The sequence below is a fragment of the Hemitrygon akajei genome, chromosome 4, assembly GCF_048418815.1.
Source record: "Hemitrygon akajei chromosome 4, sHemAka1.3, whole genome shotgun sequence".
Classification (NCBI taxonomy): domain Eukaryota; kingdom Metazoa; phylum Chordata; class Chondrichthyes; order Myliobatiformes; family Dasyatidae; genus Hemitrygon; species Hemitrygon akajei.
The window spans coordinates 198,636,306-198,656,131 of NC_133127.1; the positions used below are offsets into that span (position 1 = coordinate 198,636,306).

The 19,826-nt window shown below is 51.9% G+C and overlaps 1 protein-coding gene across 2 annotated transcripts in view; it reads left to right on the forward strand.

The window, feature by feature from the left end:
* pgap2 (post-GPI attachment to proteins 2) overlaps nt 1–14,404 on the forward strand; it is a 29,475-nt gene extending 15,071 nt beyond the window's left edge. Inside the window, exons 3-6 of one of the 2 annotated variants that reach the window (XM_073044405.1) lie at nt 6,908–7,160; nt 8,701–8,807; nt 13,181–13,289; nt 13,591–14,404. In XM_073044405.1, the coding sequence (XP_072900506.1) occupies nt 6,908–7,160; nt 8,701–8,807; nt 13,181–13,289; nt 13,591–13,721 (600 nt within the window). In that variant the 3' untranslated portion in view covers nt 13,722–14,404. The remainder of the gene's footprint in view (nt 1–6,907; nt 7,161–8,700; nt 8,808–13,180; nt 13,290–13,590) is intronic. The other variant, XM_073044406.1, reaches the window with a different exon arrangement.
* The last annotated feature ends 5,422 nt before the right edge of the window (nt 14,405–19,826 follow it).

The window sequence follows — 19,826 nt, forward strand, 5'->3', positions numbered from 1 at the left end:
CACCACCCCTCTCCTACACCACCCCTCTCCCTACACCACCCCTCTCCAAACACCACCCCTCTCCCTACACCACCCCTCTCCCTACACCACCCCTCTCCCAACACCACCCCTCTCCCTACACCACCCCTCTCCCTACACCACCCCTCTCCCTACACCACCCCTCTCCCTACACCACCCCTCTCCAAACACCACCCCTCTCCAAACACCACCCCTCTCCCTACACCACCCCTCTCCCTACACCACCCCTCTCCCTACACCACCCCTCTCCTCACCACCCCTCCCTACACCACCCCCTCTCCCTACACCACCCCTCTCCAAACACCACCCCTCTCCTACCCACCCTCTCCAAACACCACCCTCTCCCAACACCACCCCTCCCCTACACCACCCCTCTCCCTACACCACCCCTCTCCCAACACCACCCCTCTCCAAACACCACCCCTCTCCCTACACCACCCCTCTCCAAACACCACCCCGCTCCCTACACCACCCCTCTCCCTACACCACCCCGCTCCCTACACCACCCCGCTCCCTACACCACCCCGCTCCCTACACCACCCCTCTCCAAACACCACCCCTCGCCAAACCCACCCCTCTCCCTACACCACCCCTCTCCCGACACCACCCCTCTCCCTACACCACCCCCTCCAAACCACCACCCCCTCCAAACTCCACCCCTCTCCAAACACCTCCCCTCTCCAAACACCACCCTCTCCAAACACCACCCCGCTCCCTACACCACCCCTCTCCCAACACCACCCCCTCCCTACACCACCCCTCTCCCTACACCACCCCTCTCCAAACACCACCCCTCTCCCAACACCACCCCTCGCCAAACACCACCCCTCTCCAAACACCACCCCTCTCCCTACACCACCCCTCGCCCTACACCACCCCTCTCCCTACACCACCCCTCGCCAAACACCACCCCTCTCCCTACACCACCCCTCTCCCAACACACCCCGCCAAACACCACCCCTCTCCAAACACCACCCCTCTCCAAACACCACCCCTCTCCAAACACCACCCCTCGCCAAACACCACCCCTCTCCCTACACCACCCCTCTCCAAACACCACCCCTCTCCAACACCACCCCTCTCCCTACACCACCCCTCTCCACACCACCCCCTCCCTACACCACCCCTCTCCCAACACCACCCTCTCCCTACACCACCCCTCTCCAAACACCACCCCTCTCCCTACACCACCCCTCTCCAAACACCACCCCTCTCCAAACACCACCCCTCTCCAAACACCACCCCTCTCCATACACCACCCCTCTCCCCTACACCACCCCTCTCCCTACACCACCCCTCTCCCTACACCACCCCTCTCCCACACCACCCCTCTCCAAACACCACCCCTCTCACTACACCACCCCTCTCCCAACACCACCCTCTCCAACACCACCCCCTCTCCAAACACCACCCCTCTCCAAACACCACCCCCTCTCCAACACCACCCCTCTCCAAACACCACCCCTCTCCCTACACCACCCCTCTCCAAACACCACCCCTCCCACCAACACCACCCCTCTCCAAACACCACCCCTCTCCAAACACCACCCCCCTCCAAACACCACCCCTCTCCAAACACCACCCCTCTCCCTACACCCCCCTCTCCAAACACCACCCCTCTCCAAACACCACCCCTCTCCAACACCACCCCTCTCCCTACACCACCCCTCTCCAAACACCACCCCTCCCCACACCACCCCTCTCCAAACACCACCCCTCTCCAAACACCACCCCTCTCCTACACCACCCCTCTCCCAACACCACCCCTCTCCCTACACCACCCCTCTCCAAACACCACCCCTCTCCCTACACCACCCCTCTCCAAACACCACCCCTCTCCCAACACCACCCCGCCCAAACACCACCCCTCTCCAAACTCCACCCCTCCCAAACACCACCCCTCTCCCAACACCACCCCTCTCCAAACACCACCCCTCTCCAAACACCACCCCTCTCCCTACACCACCCCTCTCCCTACACCACCCCTCTCCAAACACCACCCTCCCACACCACCCCTCTCCCAACACCACCCCTCTCCCTACACCACCCCTCCCCAACCACCACCCCTCTCCAAACACCACCCCTCGCCCAACACCACCCCTCTCCCAACACCACCCCTCTCCCAAACACCACCCTCTCCAAACACCACCCCTCTCCAAACACCACCCCTCTCCAAACACCACCCCTCTCCAAACACCACCCCCTCTCCAAACACCACCCCTCTCCCTACACCACCCCTCTCCCTACACCACCCCTCTCCAAACACCACCCCTCTCCAACACCACCCCTCTCCAAACACCACCCCTCGCCAAACACCACCCCTCTCCAAACACCACCCCTCTCCAAACACCACCCCTCTCCCTACACCACCCCTCTCCCGACCACCACCCCTCTCCAAACACCACCCCTCTCCCTACACCACCCCTCTCCCCAACACCACCCCTCTCCCTACACCACCCCTCTCCCAACACCACCCCTCTCCAAACACCACCCCTCTCCCAACACCACCCTCTCCCTACACCACCCCCTCCCTACACCACCCCTCTCCCAACACCACCCCTCTCCCAACACCACCCCTCTCCTACACCACCCCCTCCCTACACCACCCCTCTCCAAACACCACCCCCTCTCCCAACACCACCCCTCTCCCTACACCACCCCCTCCCTACACCACCCCTCTCCAAACACCACCCCTCTCCCAACACCACCCCTCTCCCTACACCACCCCCTCCCAACACCACCCCTCTCCAAACACCACCCCTCTCCCTACACCACCCCTCTCCCAACACCACCCCTCTCCCTACACCACCCCTCTCCCAACACCACCCCTCTCCCTACACCACCCCTCTCCAAACACCACCCCTCTCCAAACACCACCCCTCTCCCAACACCACCCCTCTCCAAACACCACCCCTCTCCAAACACCACCCCTCTCCCAACACCACCCCTCTCCCAACACCACCCCTCTCCAAACACCACCCCTCTCCAAACACCACCCCTCTCCCTACACCACCCTCTCCCAACACCACCCCTCTCCCTACACCACCCCTCTCCCCAACACCACCCCTCTCCCTACACCACCCCTCTCCCTACACACCCCTCTCCCAACACCACCCCTCTCCAAACACCACCCCTCTCCCAACACCACCCTCTCCCTACACCACCCCTCTCCCCAACACCACCCCTCTCCAAACACCACCCCTCTCCCAACACCACCCCTCTCCAAACACCACCCCTCTCCCTACACCACCCCTCTCCCAACACCACCCCTCTCCCTACACCACCCCTCTCCCTACACCACCCCTCTCCAAACACCACCCCTCTCCAAACACCACCCCTCTCCCTACACCACCCCTCTCCAAACACCACCCCTCTCCCTACACCACCCCCTCTCCCAACACCACCCCCTCCCTACACCACCCCTCTCCAAACACCACCCCTCTCCCTACACCACCCCTCTCCCAACACCACCCCTCTCCCTACACCACCCCTCTCCCTACACCACCCCTCTCCAAACACCACCCCTCTCCCAACACCACCCCGCCTCCCACCCACCCCCCCAACACCACCCCTCTCCCTACACCACCCCTCTCCCTACACCACCCCTCTCCCTACACCACCCCCTCTCCAAACACCACCCCTCTCCAAACACCACCCCTCTCCCACACCACCCCTCTCCACACACCACCCCTCTCCAAACACCACCCCCTCCCTACACCCACCCCTCTCCCTACACCCACCCCCTCCCTACACCACCCCCTCACCCAACACCACCCCTCTCCAACACCACCCCTCTCCAAACACCACCCCTCTCCCTACACCACCCCTCTCCAAACACCACCCCTCTCCAACAACCACCCCTCCCACACCACCCCTCCAACCCCCCCCTCTCCAAACACCACCCCTCCCCAACACCACCCTCTCCCTACACCACCCCCTCTCCAACCACCCACCCCTCTCCCTACACCACCCCTCTCCCTACACCACCCCTCTCCCAACCCACCACCCTCTCCAAACACCACCCCTCTCCAAACACCACCCCTCTCCCAACACCACCCCCTCTCCCCACACCACCCCTCTCCAAACACCACCCCTCTCCAACACCCCCCTCTCCAACACCCCCCCTCTCCCAACACCACCCCCCTCCCACACCACCCCTCTCCCCAACACCACCCCTCTCCACACCCACCCCTCCCAACCCACCCCTCCCAACACCACCCCTCTCCCTACACCCCCCCCTCCAAACACCACCCCCTCTCCAAACACCACCCCCTCCCAACACCCACCCCCTCTCCAACACCACCCCTCTCCCAACACCCACCCCTCTCCAAACACCACCCCTCCTCCCACACCACCCCTCTCCAAACACCACCCCTCTCCAAACACCACCCCTCTCCCTACACCACCCCTCTCCAAACACCACCCCCTCTCCAAACACCACCCCTCTCCAAACACCACCCCTCTCCACACCACCCCTCTCCCAACACCCACCCCTCTCCAACACCACCCCTCTCCAAACACCACCCCTCTCCAAACACCACCCCTCTCCAAACACCACCCCTCTCCCCACACCCACCCCTCTCCAAACACCACCCCTCTCCAAACACCACCCCTCTCCCAACACCACCCCTCTCCCTACACCACCCCTCTCCCTACACCACCCCTCTCCAAACACACCCCTCTCCCAACACCACCCCTCTCCCTACACCACCCCTCTCCCTACACCACCCCTCTCCAACACCACCCCTCTCCCAACACCACCCCTCTCCCAACACCACCCCTCTCCAAACACCACCCCTCTCCCTACACCACCCCTCTCCCAACACCACCCCTCTCCCAACACCACCCCTCTCCCACACCACCCCTCTCCCAACACCACCCCTCTCCCAACACCACCCCTCTCCAAAACACCACCCCTCTCCCTACACCACCCCTCTCCAAACACCACCCCTCTCCCTACACCACCCCTCTCCCTACACCACCCCTCTCCCTACACCACCCCTCTCCAAACACCACCCCTCTCCCAAACACCACCCCTCTCCAAACACCACCCCTCTCCAACACCACCCCTCTCCAAACACCACCCCTCTCCCTACACCACCCCTCTCCCTACACCACCCCTCTCCCTACACCACCCCTCTCCCAACACCACCCCTCTCCCTATATGCTGTGTGGGGATGGGAGCTGAACTGATGTCCCTCGCTGATGGCAGCAACGAGAAGAGGACGTGTCCTGGGTGATGGGGTCTGTAATGATGGATGCCTCCTTCTGAAGATGTCCTCGATGGAGCTGAGTGAGTTTACAACTTTCTGTAGCTTTTTCTGATCTCGTGCACTGGCCCCTCCAGGCCAGACAGTGATGCAACCAGTTAGAATGCTCTCTGTGGTACATCTGTAGCTATTATACAAGAAAGATGCACGGTTAGTGCGACGCTGTTACAGCTGGGGGCTTTGGAGTTCAGAGTTGAATCCCAGCATCCACTGTAAGGGGTTTGTTCTTCCTGTGACCATGTGGGTTTCCTCCAGGTACTGCCAAAGTCCAAACACGTACCAGTTAGTATTGTAGGTTATTTGGTCATCTGATTCGGTGAGGGTAAATTGGGGGTAGTTGTGGGTTGCTGGGTGTTGTGGATCGAAGGGTGGAAGGGCCTGCTCTGTGCTGTATCTCTAAATAAATAAAGAACACAATTAGAATTTTTAAAAAATCCAAGCCCATTGCAAGTGCAAAGTGTCACGGTGTTGCTGTACTGAGATACAGATTGATGTTGTGCCGGTCGCTTCAGGAACCATATGACTGAAGGGAAGTAGTTGTTCTGAACCTCGTACAGCAGGCAGCATCTATAGAGGGGGATAAATGTTTGACAAAATGTCTTTAACGAAACATCGACTGTTTATTCCTCGCTATAGATGCTGCCTGACCTGCTGAGTTCCCCGAGCAGTTGTGTGCTTTGTTCAGGAGTTCCAGCATCTGCAGAATCTCTTGTGCTCCTAAACCCAGTGGTGTGGGACCTCGGGCTTCTGTAATTCCTACCCAATGGTAGGTGTGAGAAGATGGCATGGCCCAGTTGGGGGGGGATCTTTGATGATTGAAGTTGCCTACCTGAGGCATCAGCGTATTGATGACGACAACAGCTGCATTTCATTCAGAGTTAGAGGAGATTTGATATGTCTGCAAAGACACTCACAAGTTTCTATAGATGTACCGTGGAGGGCATTCTAACTGGTTGCACCACCGTCTGGTCTGGAGGGGCCAGTGCACAGGATCGGCAAAAGCTGCAGAAAGCTGTAAACTCAGCCAGCTCCATCATGGGCACTGGCCTGCCTGGCATCGTGGACATCTTCAGAAGGAGGCGTCCATCCTCAATGACACCCATCACCCAGGACATGTCCTATTCTCATTGCTACCATCAGGCGGAGGTACGGGAGCCTGAAGACACACACTCAGTATTTTAGGAACATTTTTTCCTCTCCCCTATCAGATTTCTGAATGGACATTGAACTCTTGAACACTACCTCAGTATTTTTTTCTCTATTGTAAATTTTTACTTAATCTTTATGTATGTTTCTTAAAATAATATGTAAATATTTTAAATTATTATCAGCTGCAATGCACTGCTGCCACAAAACAATAAATTTCACAATATATAGTTGTGATACTAAACCTGATTCTGACCCCTGTAGATACTACCTGTAGTGGAGAGGGATGTGCCCGTGATAGGCAGAGTGCTAGGAAAATATAGAGTAAGTTCAAAGGCTTGAATGGCCTGTTCCTGTTGTGTGCATTTCGAATGAGTACCTCCAGCACTCTCTGCTGAGATGACTTCGATGGATTGATGGGGGGGTGGGGGAAACACCTCTCCCTGGCCCTCACCACTCTTCCCTTCCTGCAGGTGCCCAACTACCTGCCATCGATCAGCGCTGCCATCGGTGGGGAGACACCCCAGCGCTATGTCTGGAGGTTCTGCATCGGACTGCACTCAGCTCCCCGGCTGCTCGTGGCCCTGGCTTACTGGAGCCACTACTGCCGGTCCTGTGCGCCCACGGTCTGGTACGGCTCCCTCTGCCTCATCAACCTCGCCTCCAACCTGCTGGAGAACCTGGCACTGCTGCTGCTAACTTACGTCTCATCCAGCGAGAATCACTGTAAGTGTCGTCTCCCCCACCCCACTCCGCAAGGCTCCATCCGCTAATCTCAGGGAATCTAGCCTATTACCCAAGGAACTCCAGGGAATTTCTGGGATTTCTCAAGCTCCTCTCGACTGATCAGGGTGGAAATGGCTAACATGAGGGGGCATAATTTTAAGGTGATTGGAGGGATATCAGTGGTAAGTTTTTTTTGACAGAGACAGTGGTGGGTGTGTGAAACACCCTGTCAGGGGTGGTGGTAGAGGCCGATACATTAGGGACTTTTGCCTTAGATAGGCAAAAGATGATGGGAAGAATGGAGGGCTATGTGGGAGGGAAGGGGAAGGTTGATCTTAGAGTAGATTAAAAGATGGGCACGCGAGTTCCATGATCCCCTTCTTTGCTGCTGAGGCATTGGTCAGACCACACATGAAATATTGTGAGCACTTTGAGTCTCCTTATCTAAGAAAGGATGTGCTGACATTGGAGAGGGTTCAGAGGAGGTTCACAGGAATGAAAGAGTTAATGTCTGAGGAGTGTTTGATGGATCTGGGTCTGTACTCACTGGAGTTTAGAAGATTGGGGGGGGGGGGGGATCCTATTGAATGTTGAAAGTCCTAGATTGAGTGGATGTGGAGAAGATGTTTCCCATTGTGGTGGAGTCTAGGACCAGAGGGTGCAGTCTCAGGATAGAAGAACGTCCCTTTCGAACAGAGATGCGGAGGAATTTCTTTAACCAGAGGGTGGTGAATCTGTGGAATTCATTGCCACAGACGGCTGTGGAGGCCGAGTCATTGAGTATATTGAAAGTGGAGGTGGATAGATTCTTGATTAGTCAGGACGTCAAAGGTTACCGGGAGAAAGCAGGAAAATTAAGTTGAGAGGGTTAATAAATCAGCCATGGTGAAGGACACTCGATGGACAGAATGGTCCAATTCTGCTCCTATGTCTTATGGTCTCATTAGAGAGGATAGCGGAGAATTCCAGGATTAGTGGGGAAGAGATGCAATGCCCAGGATTAACAGGGAAGATAATTAATCCTTGGAATTTGTGAGGATGAACTCTGATTCCCAGGATCAGTGGGGAGAGCTTTGATTCCTGGGATTAGTGAGGATTAGGTCTCATTCCAGAATAAGTGGGGACGAACTCTGATTCCCAGGATTAGTAGCTGAACAGTTTAATTCCTGTGGTTAACGAGGAAGAAATCTGATTGGTGGGTTTAGTGGGAGAAGTTTGATTCCCAGGATGGATGAGGGAGCGATCTGGTACCCGGGATTATTGCATAGAGTGCTGATAACCAGGAGCAGTGGGGGCGAGAGAGAGAGATCTCATTCCTGGGATTGGGGAGGGGAGAGTTCTGATTCCCAGGATCAGTGAGTAGAAGGGATCTCGTTCCCGGGATCAGTGAGGGGAGAGCTCTAATTTCCAGGTTCAGTGGGGGAAATGCTCTGAATCCCGAGATCAGTGGGGATTGGGTCTCATTCGTGGGATCAGTGGGGTAATATCCTCGGAGTTGGTTTCAAAGCTCAGTCCCCTCTCTGCACCTTGTCTCCTTGCAGGGTTCATGAGAAAGCTTTCATCACCTTCATGGCATCGTCCATGCTGCACATGTTCCTCACGTGCCTCATCTGGCACCACAGCAAGAAAAGCACAGTAAGTCCTGAGGTAATGCCCCCCCTCCGTTCCTCCACATCTGTCCGTCCCCTCATCTGGCACCACAGCAAGGAAAGCACAGTAAGTCCTGAGGTAATGCCCCCCTCCGTTCCTCCACATCTGTCCGTCCCCTCATCTGTCACCACAGCAAAGAAAGCACAGTAAGTCCTGAGGTAATGCCCCCCTCCGTTCCTCCACATCTGTCCGTCCCCTCATCTGGCACCACAGCAAGAAAAGCACAGTAAGTCCTGAGGTAATGCCCCCCTCCGTTCCTCCACATCTGTCTGTCCCCATATCTGGCACCACAGCAAGAAAAGCACAGTAAGTCGTGAGGTAATCCCCCCTCCGTTCCTCCACATCTGTCTGTCCCCATATCTGACACCACAGCAAGAAAAGCACAGTAAGTCCTGAGGTAATCCCCCCTCCGTTCCTCCACATCTGTCCGTCCCCTCATCTGGCACCACAGCAAGAAAAGCAGAGTAAGTCCTGAGGTAATGCCCCCCTCCGTTCCTCCACATCTGTCCGTCCCCTCATCTGGCACCACAGCAAGAAAAGCACAGTAAGTCCTGAGGTAATGCCCCCTCCGTTCCTCCACATCTGTCCGTCCCCTCATCTGGCACCACAGCAAGAAAAGCACAGTAAGTCCTGAGGTAATGCCCCCCTCCGTTCCTCCACATCTGTCCGTCCCCTCATCTGGCACCACAGCAAGAAAAGCACAGTAAGTCCTGAAGTAATGCCCCCCTCTGTTCCTCCACATCTGTCCGTCCCCTCATCTGGCACCACAGCAAGAAAAGCACAGTAAGTCCTGAGGTAATGCCCCCCTCCGTTCCTCCACATCTGTCCGTCCCCTCATCTGGCACCACAGCAAGAAAAGCACAGTAAGTCCTGAGGTAATGCCCCCCTCCGTTCCTCCACATCTGTCCGTCCCCTCATCTGGCACCACAGCAAGAAAAGCACAGTAAGTCCTGAGGTAATGCCCCCCTCTGTTCCTCCACATCTGTCTGTCCCCTCATCTGGCACCACAGCAAGAAAAGCACAGTAAGTCCTGAGGTAATCCCCCCTCCGTTCCTCCACATCTGTCCGTCCCCTCATCTGTCACCACAGCAAGGAAAGCACAGTAAGTCCTGAGGTAATGCCCCCCTCCGTTCCTCCACATCTGTCCGTCCCCTCATCTGGCACCACAGCAAGAAAAGCACAGTAAGTCCTGAGGTAATGCCCCCCTCTGTTCCTCCACATCTGTCTGTCCCCTCATCTGGCACCACAGCAAGAAAAGCACAGTAAGTCCTGAGGTAATCCCCCCTCCGTTCCTCCACATCTGTCAGTCCCCTCATCTGGCACCACAGCAAGGAAAGCACAGTAAGTCCTGAGGTAATGCCCCCCTCCGTTCCTCCACATCTGTCCGTCCCCTCATCTGGCACCACAGCAAGGAAAGCACAGTAAGTCCTGAGGTAATGCCCCCCTCCGTTCCTCCACATCTGTCAGTCCCCTCATCTGGCACCACAGCAAGAAAAGCACAGTAAGTCCTGAGGTAATCCCCCCTCCGTTCCTCCACATCTGTCTGTCCCCTCATCTGTCACCACAGCAAGGAAAGCACAGTAAGTCCTGAGGTAATGCCCCCCTCCGTTCCTCCACATCTGTCCGTCCCCTCATCTGGCACCACAGCAAGGAAAGCACAGTAAGTCCTGAGGTAATGCCCCCCTCCGTTCCTCCACATCTGTCAGTCCCCTCATCTGGCACCACAGCAAGAAAAGCACAGTAAGTCCTGAGGTAATCCCCCCTCCGTTCCTCCACATCTGTCCGTCCCCTCATCTGGCACCACAGCAAGGAAAGCACAGTAAGTCCTGAGGTAATCCCCCCTCCGTTCCTCCACACCTGTCCGTCCCCTCATCTGGCACCACAGCAAGAAAAGCAGAGTAAGTCCTGAGGTAATGCCCCCCTCCGTTCCTCCACATCTGTCCGTCCCCTCATCTGGCACCACAGCAAGAAAAGCACAGTAAGTCCTGAGGTAATGACCCCCTCCGTTCCTCCACATCTGTCCGTCCCCTCATCTGGCACCACAGCAAGGAAAGCACAGTAAGTCCTGAGGTAATGCCCCCCTCCGTTCCTCCACATCTGTCCGTCCCCTCATCTGGCACCACAGCAAGGAAAGCACAGTAAGTCCTGAGGTAATGCCCCCCTCTGTTCCTCCACATCTGTCCGTCCCCTCATCTGGCACCACAGCAAGAAAAGCAGAGTAAGTCCTGAGGTAATGCCCCCCTCTGTTCCTCCACATCTGTCTGTCCCCTCATCTGGCACCACAGCAAGAAAAGCACAGTAAGTCCTGAGGTAATGCCCCCCTCCGTTCCTCCACATCTGTCCGTCCCCTCATCTGTCACCACAGCAAGAAAAGCACAGTAAGTCCTGAGGTAATGCCCCCCTCCGTTCCTCCACATCTGTCCGTCCCCTCATCTGTCACCACAGCAAGAAAAGCACAGTAAGTCCTGAGGTAATCCCCCCTCCCCCGTTCCTTCACTTCATTGTGAAGATACACACCATTGGGACCATTTATTAAATCATGAGAGCCTATCCCCGCTACCCACGCCGCAGCTCTGACAACACTAAGGAACCAGAGCAGCGTTAGGGTGTGTACATTAGTCCTATGTCACTCTACACACCCATTAAAAGGTTGTTTAGAGCGATTAGCAGCCTAAATCCAAGCAGCTGGGCTGAATTCGCTGGCTGCTTCACGTACTGCACTTCCCCCCATGGGCATCGGGTGGCAGCACTGAGCCACTGTGAGAGGAGGGCAGTGCTGGGGAGATCCCTCCCCTCAGCTCCCATGGGGCGAGTGTGGGTCTGCAGGGCCGAGCCTCTGCTCCTCCAGCTCCGAGGCGGAGGCCTGAGTCTCCCTCCTTCCTCTTTCAGCCTAGGTTTAGGGGCAGAGAGGGAGTGAGTGTAGTCATAAGAACACAGGCGTCCGTGATCGGCACTGTAGGCCTCATTATCCTACAGTGAGGACAGCCTTGCATTTCCCCACATTATACACCATGAACCCATGGATTGTACACTACCTCACTATCTTTTTACTTGCTCTACTTTTTAAACTTAATAATTAAAATATATTTCTTAATGTAATTTATAGTTTTTTATTATTATGTATTGTAATGTACTGCTGCCACAAACCAACACATTTTATGAAATATGCCAGTGATATTAAATCTGGTTCTGATTCTAATTTCCACATGAACACAATGTTGGTCAGACCACTCATGGAGTATTATGTTCAGTTCTGTTGCCTCATTTTAGGAAGGATAAGGAAGTTTTAGAGGGTGCAGAGGAGATTTACCAGGATGCAGCCTGGATACGAGAGGGAACTAGGGCTTTTTGCTTTAGAATGAAGGAGGATTAGAGGTGTGCAGGCTGATAAGAGGCATTGATAAAGTGGACAGTCAGAGACTTTTCCCCAGGGCAGAAATGGCTAATACAAGGCAGTGCGTTCCAGATACCCACCACTCAGTGTAAAAAGCCTACCTCAGACATCCCCCCCCCCCCCCCCATACTTTCCTCCAATCACCTTAATGTTATGTTGTCTTGTATTAGCTATTTCCACCCTGGGGAAAAAGAAATGTTTGGCTGTCCACTCAGTCTATGCCTCTTATCCTGTACACCTCTATCAAGTCACCTCTAGTCCTCCTTCAGTCCAAAGAGAAAAGCGCTAGCCCACCTAACCTATCCCCAGAAGAGATATTCTGTAATCCAGGCAGCATCCAGGTGAATCTCCCCTGCATCCTTTCTAAAGCTTCTACATACTAACTCTGATTCTAAATGGCTAGGTCACCATGGATCCCTTGCCATTTAATTTTCTGATCCACCACCATCGGACAGGAGATACAGGAGTCTCAGGTCCCACAACACCAAGTTCAAGAACACTTATTACACCTCTAACATCAGCCTCCTGAACTGGTGTGGATAACTTCACTCACCTCGAATCTGAACTGATTCCACAACTTAGAGACTCATATTCAAGGCCTCTACAATTCCTGTTGTCAATAGTGTTTTTTATTATTTGCACGATTTGTCGTCTTTTGCAGATTGGTTGTTGGTTCAGTCTTCGATTATGTGTAGTTTTTCAATAAATTCCACTGTATTTCTTTATTTTTCCAGTGAGTGCCCACAAATCTCAGGGTTGTGTACGGTGACATATTGTTACTTGGATAATAAAATGATTTTGACTTTGATCTGCCCACGATGAGGAAGCTTGCCAGCCTGCAGACTGAAGTCCACGGATTAACCTCCACTGCCATATGTTGTATATGTTGTTGGGATTTGTGAAATGAATGAACCCTGATCTCTGTCTCTTCTCACCCCTCCTATTCATTTCCCTCCCTCCCTGCCCCTCCGGTCAGGAGCGGACGTCATACCAGTGGAAAATCAGGCTCTTTGTCTTCAACCTGTTCTCATTCCTTCTGGCGGTCGGCTGTTACCTGCGACACAATGCTTACTGTGAGAGCGGAGGTGAGTGACATTGGACCACCCGTTCCTGACGACCTTCCCAACCTCTCTGAAATTCAGCACTCGTTCCCCACCAACCTCCAGACCCTGAGGGACATACCTGACTGACTCACTGCCCTGGAGTTCTGAGTGGATGATACTACACCTTCTACACCAGTAAACCTCCTCTGAAGCCCCTGATGATCTATGCCCTTTGACCTGCATATTTGCCCTCGAGTGACCCTTCTGACCTTTACCCCAATCCTGAACTGTGCCCTCTGACATATGCATTTGCCCTGACCTATGCCCTTGCTGTCTCTTGCAGTTTACACTGTCTTCTCCTTCCTGGAGTACCTGGTGGTTCTGTCGAACATAGCCTTCCATATGACAGCTTACTGGGACTTCGGGAACAAGGAGCTGCTGATCGGGACCCTCCCTGCGGACAAAAGAGTCTAGGCGAGGCCTAGGATCCTGGCTGGGGGTTGGGCACATAGGCCAATCCGAGACACCACACAGGCATCATCTCCGTGTGTCGGGAAGTTCACCCGTTAGCAGCGGGGTGAGTGGGGAGGGGAGGATGCCCGTCACAGGGACCCTCACCCCTGTCGACTGAGGGTGAATGGACACCCAGTGTGAACACAACCTTTGGCAGAGGACAGCTGACTGCCTCCATCCCAGGCACAACCAGGCGTGGGTGGTTGCCTCTCAGTTTACCCGCGATGTGGCTTCTGTGTTAACTGTGAACACTGTGTTGAATTGATGTTTTGTACATTGTCGCTGCTGGCATCTGTCCAGCAATCCAACTTTCAAGGACACTGGAGATTTTGTGGCTGAAGTGTTTAGAGTGTTACACAGACCTCAGGAATTGGAGAACTGCTGGTTCTTGTAACAACTAGTGTGATGTCAACATTTAATGATACTGAGAGGATTTGTAATTAGAGAAATCATGTTTCAAGATTGAAGATTGTTTAATGGCATTTTTAGCACATGTAACCCCCGGTTCGGCGGGCTGCGTTAGTCTAGGGGAGACAGTTGCTGCCCCCGTCAGACTGGTGAAATCTCATTTGTGTGGATGCTGCGTGATGTGTTTCCCTTGTTACAAATCAGTACTAAGAAATAACAAACCATACACAATTAAATGATTTAGCTTTATAATTTTTAATTTGACTGGGGGTTTAGTAAAGAAAACAAAAAGAAAAGGGCCCATGTTAATGAAACAGTCGAATGTGCACATTGGAGCTCACAGTTTCCCATCTGTTCGTTCTCCATCGATTTCTCCCGGATGGCGTCGACTCCCGACCCCATTCCAGGTCCACTCCGTCCTGCAGTCTATGACCTCTCCATTCTGACATCTTCTCTCTCCATCTTCTGCCGAACAAAAGCCCGCGAATCCCTCGCTCTCGGGCAAACAAGAAAGAAGAACACTTCCCTCATTGGACAGCACACATTCCAAAGCCCCCGTTATCTCTAGTCATAACCCAAACACTGCACTAGAGAGAAACCATTACAAAAACAGTGAAACTTTTCCCAGGCCATTACACACACGTGTGCAAAGGAGAACAAAATACAGTGGATTCTCGTTTATTCAAACACTTTGGGACTGATATAACATGATTTTTATAAATGACCTGGTTGAGGAAGTGGAGGGATGAGTTAGTAAGTTTGCAGATGACACAAAGGTTGAAGTGTTGTAGGTAGTTTGGAGGGTTGTCAGAGGTTACAGTGGAGCATCGATAGGATGCAAAACTGGGCTGAGAAGTGGCAGATGGAGTTCCACCCAGATAAGTGTGAAGTGGTTTATTTGGTTGGTCAAATATGATGGCAAAATATAGTATTAATGGTAAGACTCTTGGCAGTGTGGAGGGTCAGAGGGATCTTGAGGTCCATGTCCATAGGACACTCAAAAGCTGTTGCGTAGGTTGATTCTGTGGTTAAGAAGGCATACGGTGCATTGGCCTTCATCAACCAAGAGGTAATGTTGCAGCTATATAGGACCCTGGTCAGACCCCACTTGGAGTACTGTGCTCAGTTCCGGTCACCTCACTACAGGAAGGATGTGGAAACTACAGAAAGGGTGCAGAGGAAATTTGCAAGGATGTTGCCTGGATTGGGGAGCATTCCTTATGAGAACAGGTTGAATGAACGGCCTTTTCTCCTTGGAGCGGTGGAGGATGAGAGGCATTGATCATGTGGATAGTCAGAGGCTTTTTCCCAGGGCTGAAATGGCTAACACAAGAGGGCACAGTTCTAAGGTGCTTGGAAGTAGGTACAGAGGAGATGTCAGAGGTATGTTTTTTACACAGAAAGTGGTGAATGCGTGGAATGGGTTGCTGATGACGGTGGTGGAGGCAGATATGATAGGATCTTTTAAGAGACTCCTGGATAGGTACATGGAGCTTAGAAAAATAGAGCGCTATGGGTCACCCTAAAGTAAGTACATGTTCGGCACAGCCTTGTGGGCTGAAGGGCCTGTATTGTGCTGTAGGTTTTCTATGTTGCTATGATTAATTTTGGCTGCCCCAATTAGCCGAAGTTTCATGGAAACAGTTAAAAAATGTATTAAAAAAAAGACAAACTACTGTTTAACTGAGTAGCAAATTAAATGAAATAGAACAAATTAGAACATACCAATACCACTACAGTAATATAATCATCTGTGTATTAGTTCCTAATAGTTATCAATGGAGGAATTCATCCAGTGACTGTAAATGAATAAAATCAGCACAGACACCTAGGGTAAATAATGACCGCCTTCATACAGTGCTTTCAATGATTGCCTCCTCCAAAGCTTCATTTTCATTTTATCATTCAAGATGATTGTTGATACCTTCAAATTCTTCATTATTCCAACGTTGTTGAAGTATGGAAATCGTTTCATTATCACTCTTGACCGTTTCTGGCATCTCCAAGCCTGACTGCTTAAAACCACAGTGAGCAAAACAGTTCTGGATTGTCTTACAACATTTCTCACCATTATTAGTGACAAAAATCACTGCTTTTTGCTTTGCAAGCACACAACTGACACTACTTAAAAACTGTTCTAAGCATGCTATAACATCTAACAGCCACACAAGTGCAGGCAACTGACGCTAGTTAGAAACTATTCAGTAAGTCTCCTGGTTCAAATAAGGGGCGTAATGTCCCAAGTAAACAAAGGTAATCCAGACTACTTTCTCAATTAGCTTTAGTTCTTTAAGACTTGTCCAAATTAAGCAGCTGCCCTGATTAACCAGTAGCCCAATTAACCGGAATTCATTGTAATTGTTACTCCAGATCCTATGCAGCACAAAAAAAAACACAATGAGATTAAAGAACACCATAACAGAAATAAATACCATGAATATAAATAGTTAGGATATTTTATATATGTAGATTGTACATCCATAAAGTGACACCAGGCACAGGAATGTCTGTACAAAAGGTGACTGACAGGAAATGATAAAGTAGTGGTGGTTGGGGGTGTGGAGGGGTGGGTTAGTGGGTGGAGGTGTTGATCAGCCTCACTGCTTGGAGAAAGTAACAGATTTTTGAGTCTGGTGGTCCTGGTGTGGATGGTACGTAGCCTCCTCCCTGATGGGACTGGGACAGACAGTCCATGAGCAGGGTGGCTGGGATCCTTCATGATGTTACTAATCTATAAGAGTTCTCCAGAGATGTGACCAGTGGATTAGAAAGGGGTCGGTACGATGACATAGCAGTTGGTGCAACGCTTTACTGCACCAGTGTCAATTCCCACCGCTGTCTGTAAGGAGTTTGCACGCTCACCCTGTGACTGCGTGGGTTTCCTCTGGGTGCTCCAGTTTCTCCTCCATTCTGTAGGTTTAGTAGGCACAGGGCATCCTCCGACAGTGTTGGTTGTTTGATGCAAACGACACATTTCATTGCGTGTTTTGATGTTTTAGACCAGAAGACATGGGAACAGAATTAGGCCATTTGGCACATTGAGTCTGCTCCACCATTCCATCATGGCTGTATATTATTCCTTCCTGCCTTTTCCCCATTACCTTTAACACTCTGACGAATCAAGAACCTGTCGAATATACCCAGTGACTTGGCCATGAACAAATAAAGCTAATCTTTAAGATAGATAGATACTTTATTGATCCCAAAGGAAATTAGTGTTGCAGTAGCATTACAAGTGTACAGATATCGAAGCAAGAGGCGGAGAGGGAAGAAGTAAAGGCATCTCGGAGAGAAGCCTTTTTTTTAACTGATCGGGGAAAAGAGGCTAGACTGCGCAGGCGCGTGACGTAGCGCGCCAGAGGTTTTAAAAAGAAAGACCGCCATATACAGCGGCCATTGTCAGAGTGGACTGAGGCAGAGTGGGATGGCTTTGGCTCAACAGGCAGAGGGGAGGTTGAACAGGGCACGACTGCGCAAGCACGTGAAAGTTGGCCTCTGAGATCAGCGGGAGAATTTAAAAAGTGAGCAGAGGCTGAGGACGAGCTTCACTGCAAGTGAGGTAAGGCCGGGTAAGTTCCTTTAATTAATCTAATTAGCTTAGGAGTAGGTAATGGAGGCAGCAGTTAGGGCAGTTGAGTGCTCCGTTTGCAGTATGTGGGAAGTCAGGGCGAGCACAATTGTCCCTGATGACTACACCTGTAAAAGGTGCATCCAGCTGCAGCTCCTGACAAACCGTGTTAGGGAACTGGAGCTGGAGCTGGATGAACTTCGGATCATTTGGGAGGCAGAGGCAGAAATGAACAGGAGTTACAGGGAGATAGTCACCCCTAAAAGTCAGGAGACAGGAGCTGGGTGACTGTCAGGAGAGGGAAGGGGATTAGACAGGAAGAGCAGAGCACCCCTGTGGCCGTTCCTATCAACAATAAGTATACCGTTTTGGATTCTATTGGTGGGGACGACCTACCAGGGATAAGTTGCAGTGGTTGCGTCTCTGGCACTGAGACTGGACCCTCAGCTCAGAAGGGAAGGAGGGAAAAGAGGGGAGCAGTAATGGTAGGGGAATCGATAGGGGGGCAGATAGGAGGTTCTGTGGAAGAGATCGAGAATCCCGGATAGTCTGTTGCCTCCCTGGTGCCAGGGTCCACGATATCTCGGATTGAGTTCTCAGTATTCTCAAGAGGGAGGGTGAGCAGCCGGTTGTCGTGGTCCATGTACGGACCAATGACGTGGATAGGAAGAGTGAGGAGGTCCTGAAAGGTGAGTTTAGGGAGTTAGGTGCCAAGTTAAAGGACTCAGGATTGCTACCAGTGCCATGTGCAGACGGGTTTAGAAATAGTAAGATAGCAGAGATCAACACGTGGCTGAAGACATGGTGCAGGAGGGAGCGCTTCAGATTTATAGATAATTGGGCAGTTTTCCAGGGAAGGTGGGACCTGTTCCGGCAGGACGGTTTACATCTGAACTGGAGGGGGACAAATATTCTTGCAGGTAGGTTTGCTAGAGAGGTTCCAGTGGATTTAAACTAGATACAAGAGGGGAGGGGAACCAGAGTGTAGGAACAGATGTATGGGAGAAGGCAGAAAAAGAAGATAGTAAAGTTCTTTGTACTGTTAGAGATAAACAGAGAGGAAGAGGTGAAGGAGTTTCTTAAATGCATTTATTTTAATGGTAGGAGAATTGTAAGAAAGGTGGATGAGCTTAGAGCATGGATTGATACCTGGAAATATGATGTTGTAGCTATTAGTGAAACATGGTTGCAGGAGGGGTGTGATTGGCAACTAAATATTCCTGGATTTTGTTGGCTTCAGGTGTGATAGAATTGGAGGGACAAGAGGGGGAAGTGTTGCATTGCTTGTCAGAGAAAATATTACAGCGGTGCTTTGGCAGAATAGATTAGAGGGCTCATCTAGGGAGACTATTTGGGAGGAATTGAGGAATGGGAAAGGTGTAGTAATACTTATAGGGGTGTATTATAGATCACCTAATGGGGAGCGAGAATTGGAGGAGCAAATTTGTAAGGAGATAGCAGATGTTTGTAGTAAGCACAGGGTTGTGATTGTGGGAGATTTTAATTTTCCACATATAGACTGGGAAGCCCATTCTGTAAACGGGATGGATGGTTTGGAGTTTGTAAAATGTGTGCAGGATAGTTTTTTGCAGCAATACATACAGGTACCAACTAGAGAAGGGGCAGTATTGGATCTCCTGTTAGGGAATGAGATAGGTCAGGTGACGGAGGTATGTGTTGGGGAGCACTTTGGGTCCAGTGTTCACAGTGCCATTAGTTTCAATATAATTATGGAGAAGGATAGGAGTGGACCCAGGGTTGAGATTTTTGATTGGAGAAAGTCTAACTTTGAGGAGATGTGAAAGGATTTAGAAGGAGTGAATTGGGACAATTTGTTTTATGGGAAGGATGTAAGAGAGAAATGGAGATCATGTAAAGGTGAAATTTTGAGGGTACAGAATATTTATGTTTCTGTTAGGTTGAAAGGAAAGGTTAAAAGTTTGAGAGAGCCATGGTTTTCAAGGGATATTGGAAACTTGGTTCGGAAAAAGAGATCTACAATAAATATAGGAAGCATGGAGTAAATGAGGTGCTCGAGGAATATAAAGAATGTAAGAAGAATCTTAAGAAAGAAATTAGAAAAGCTAAAA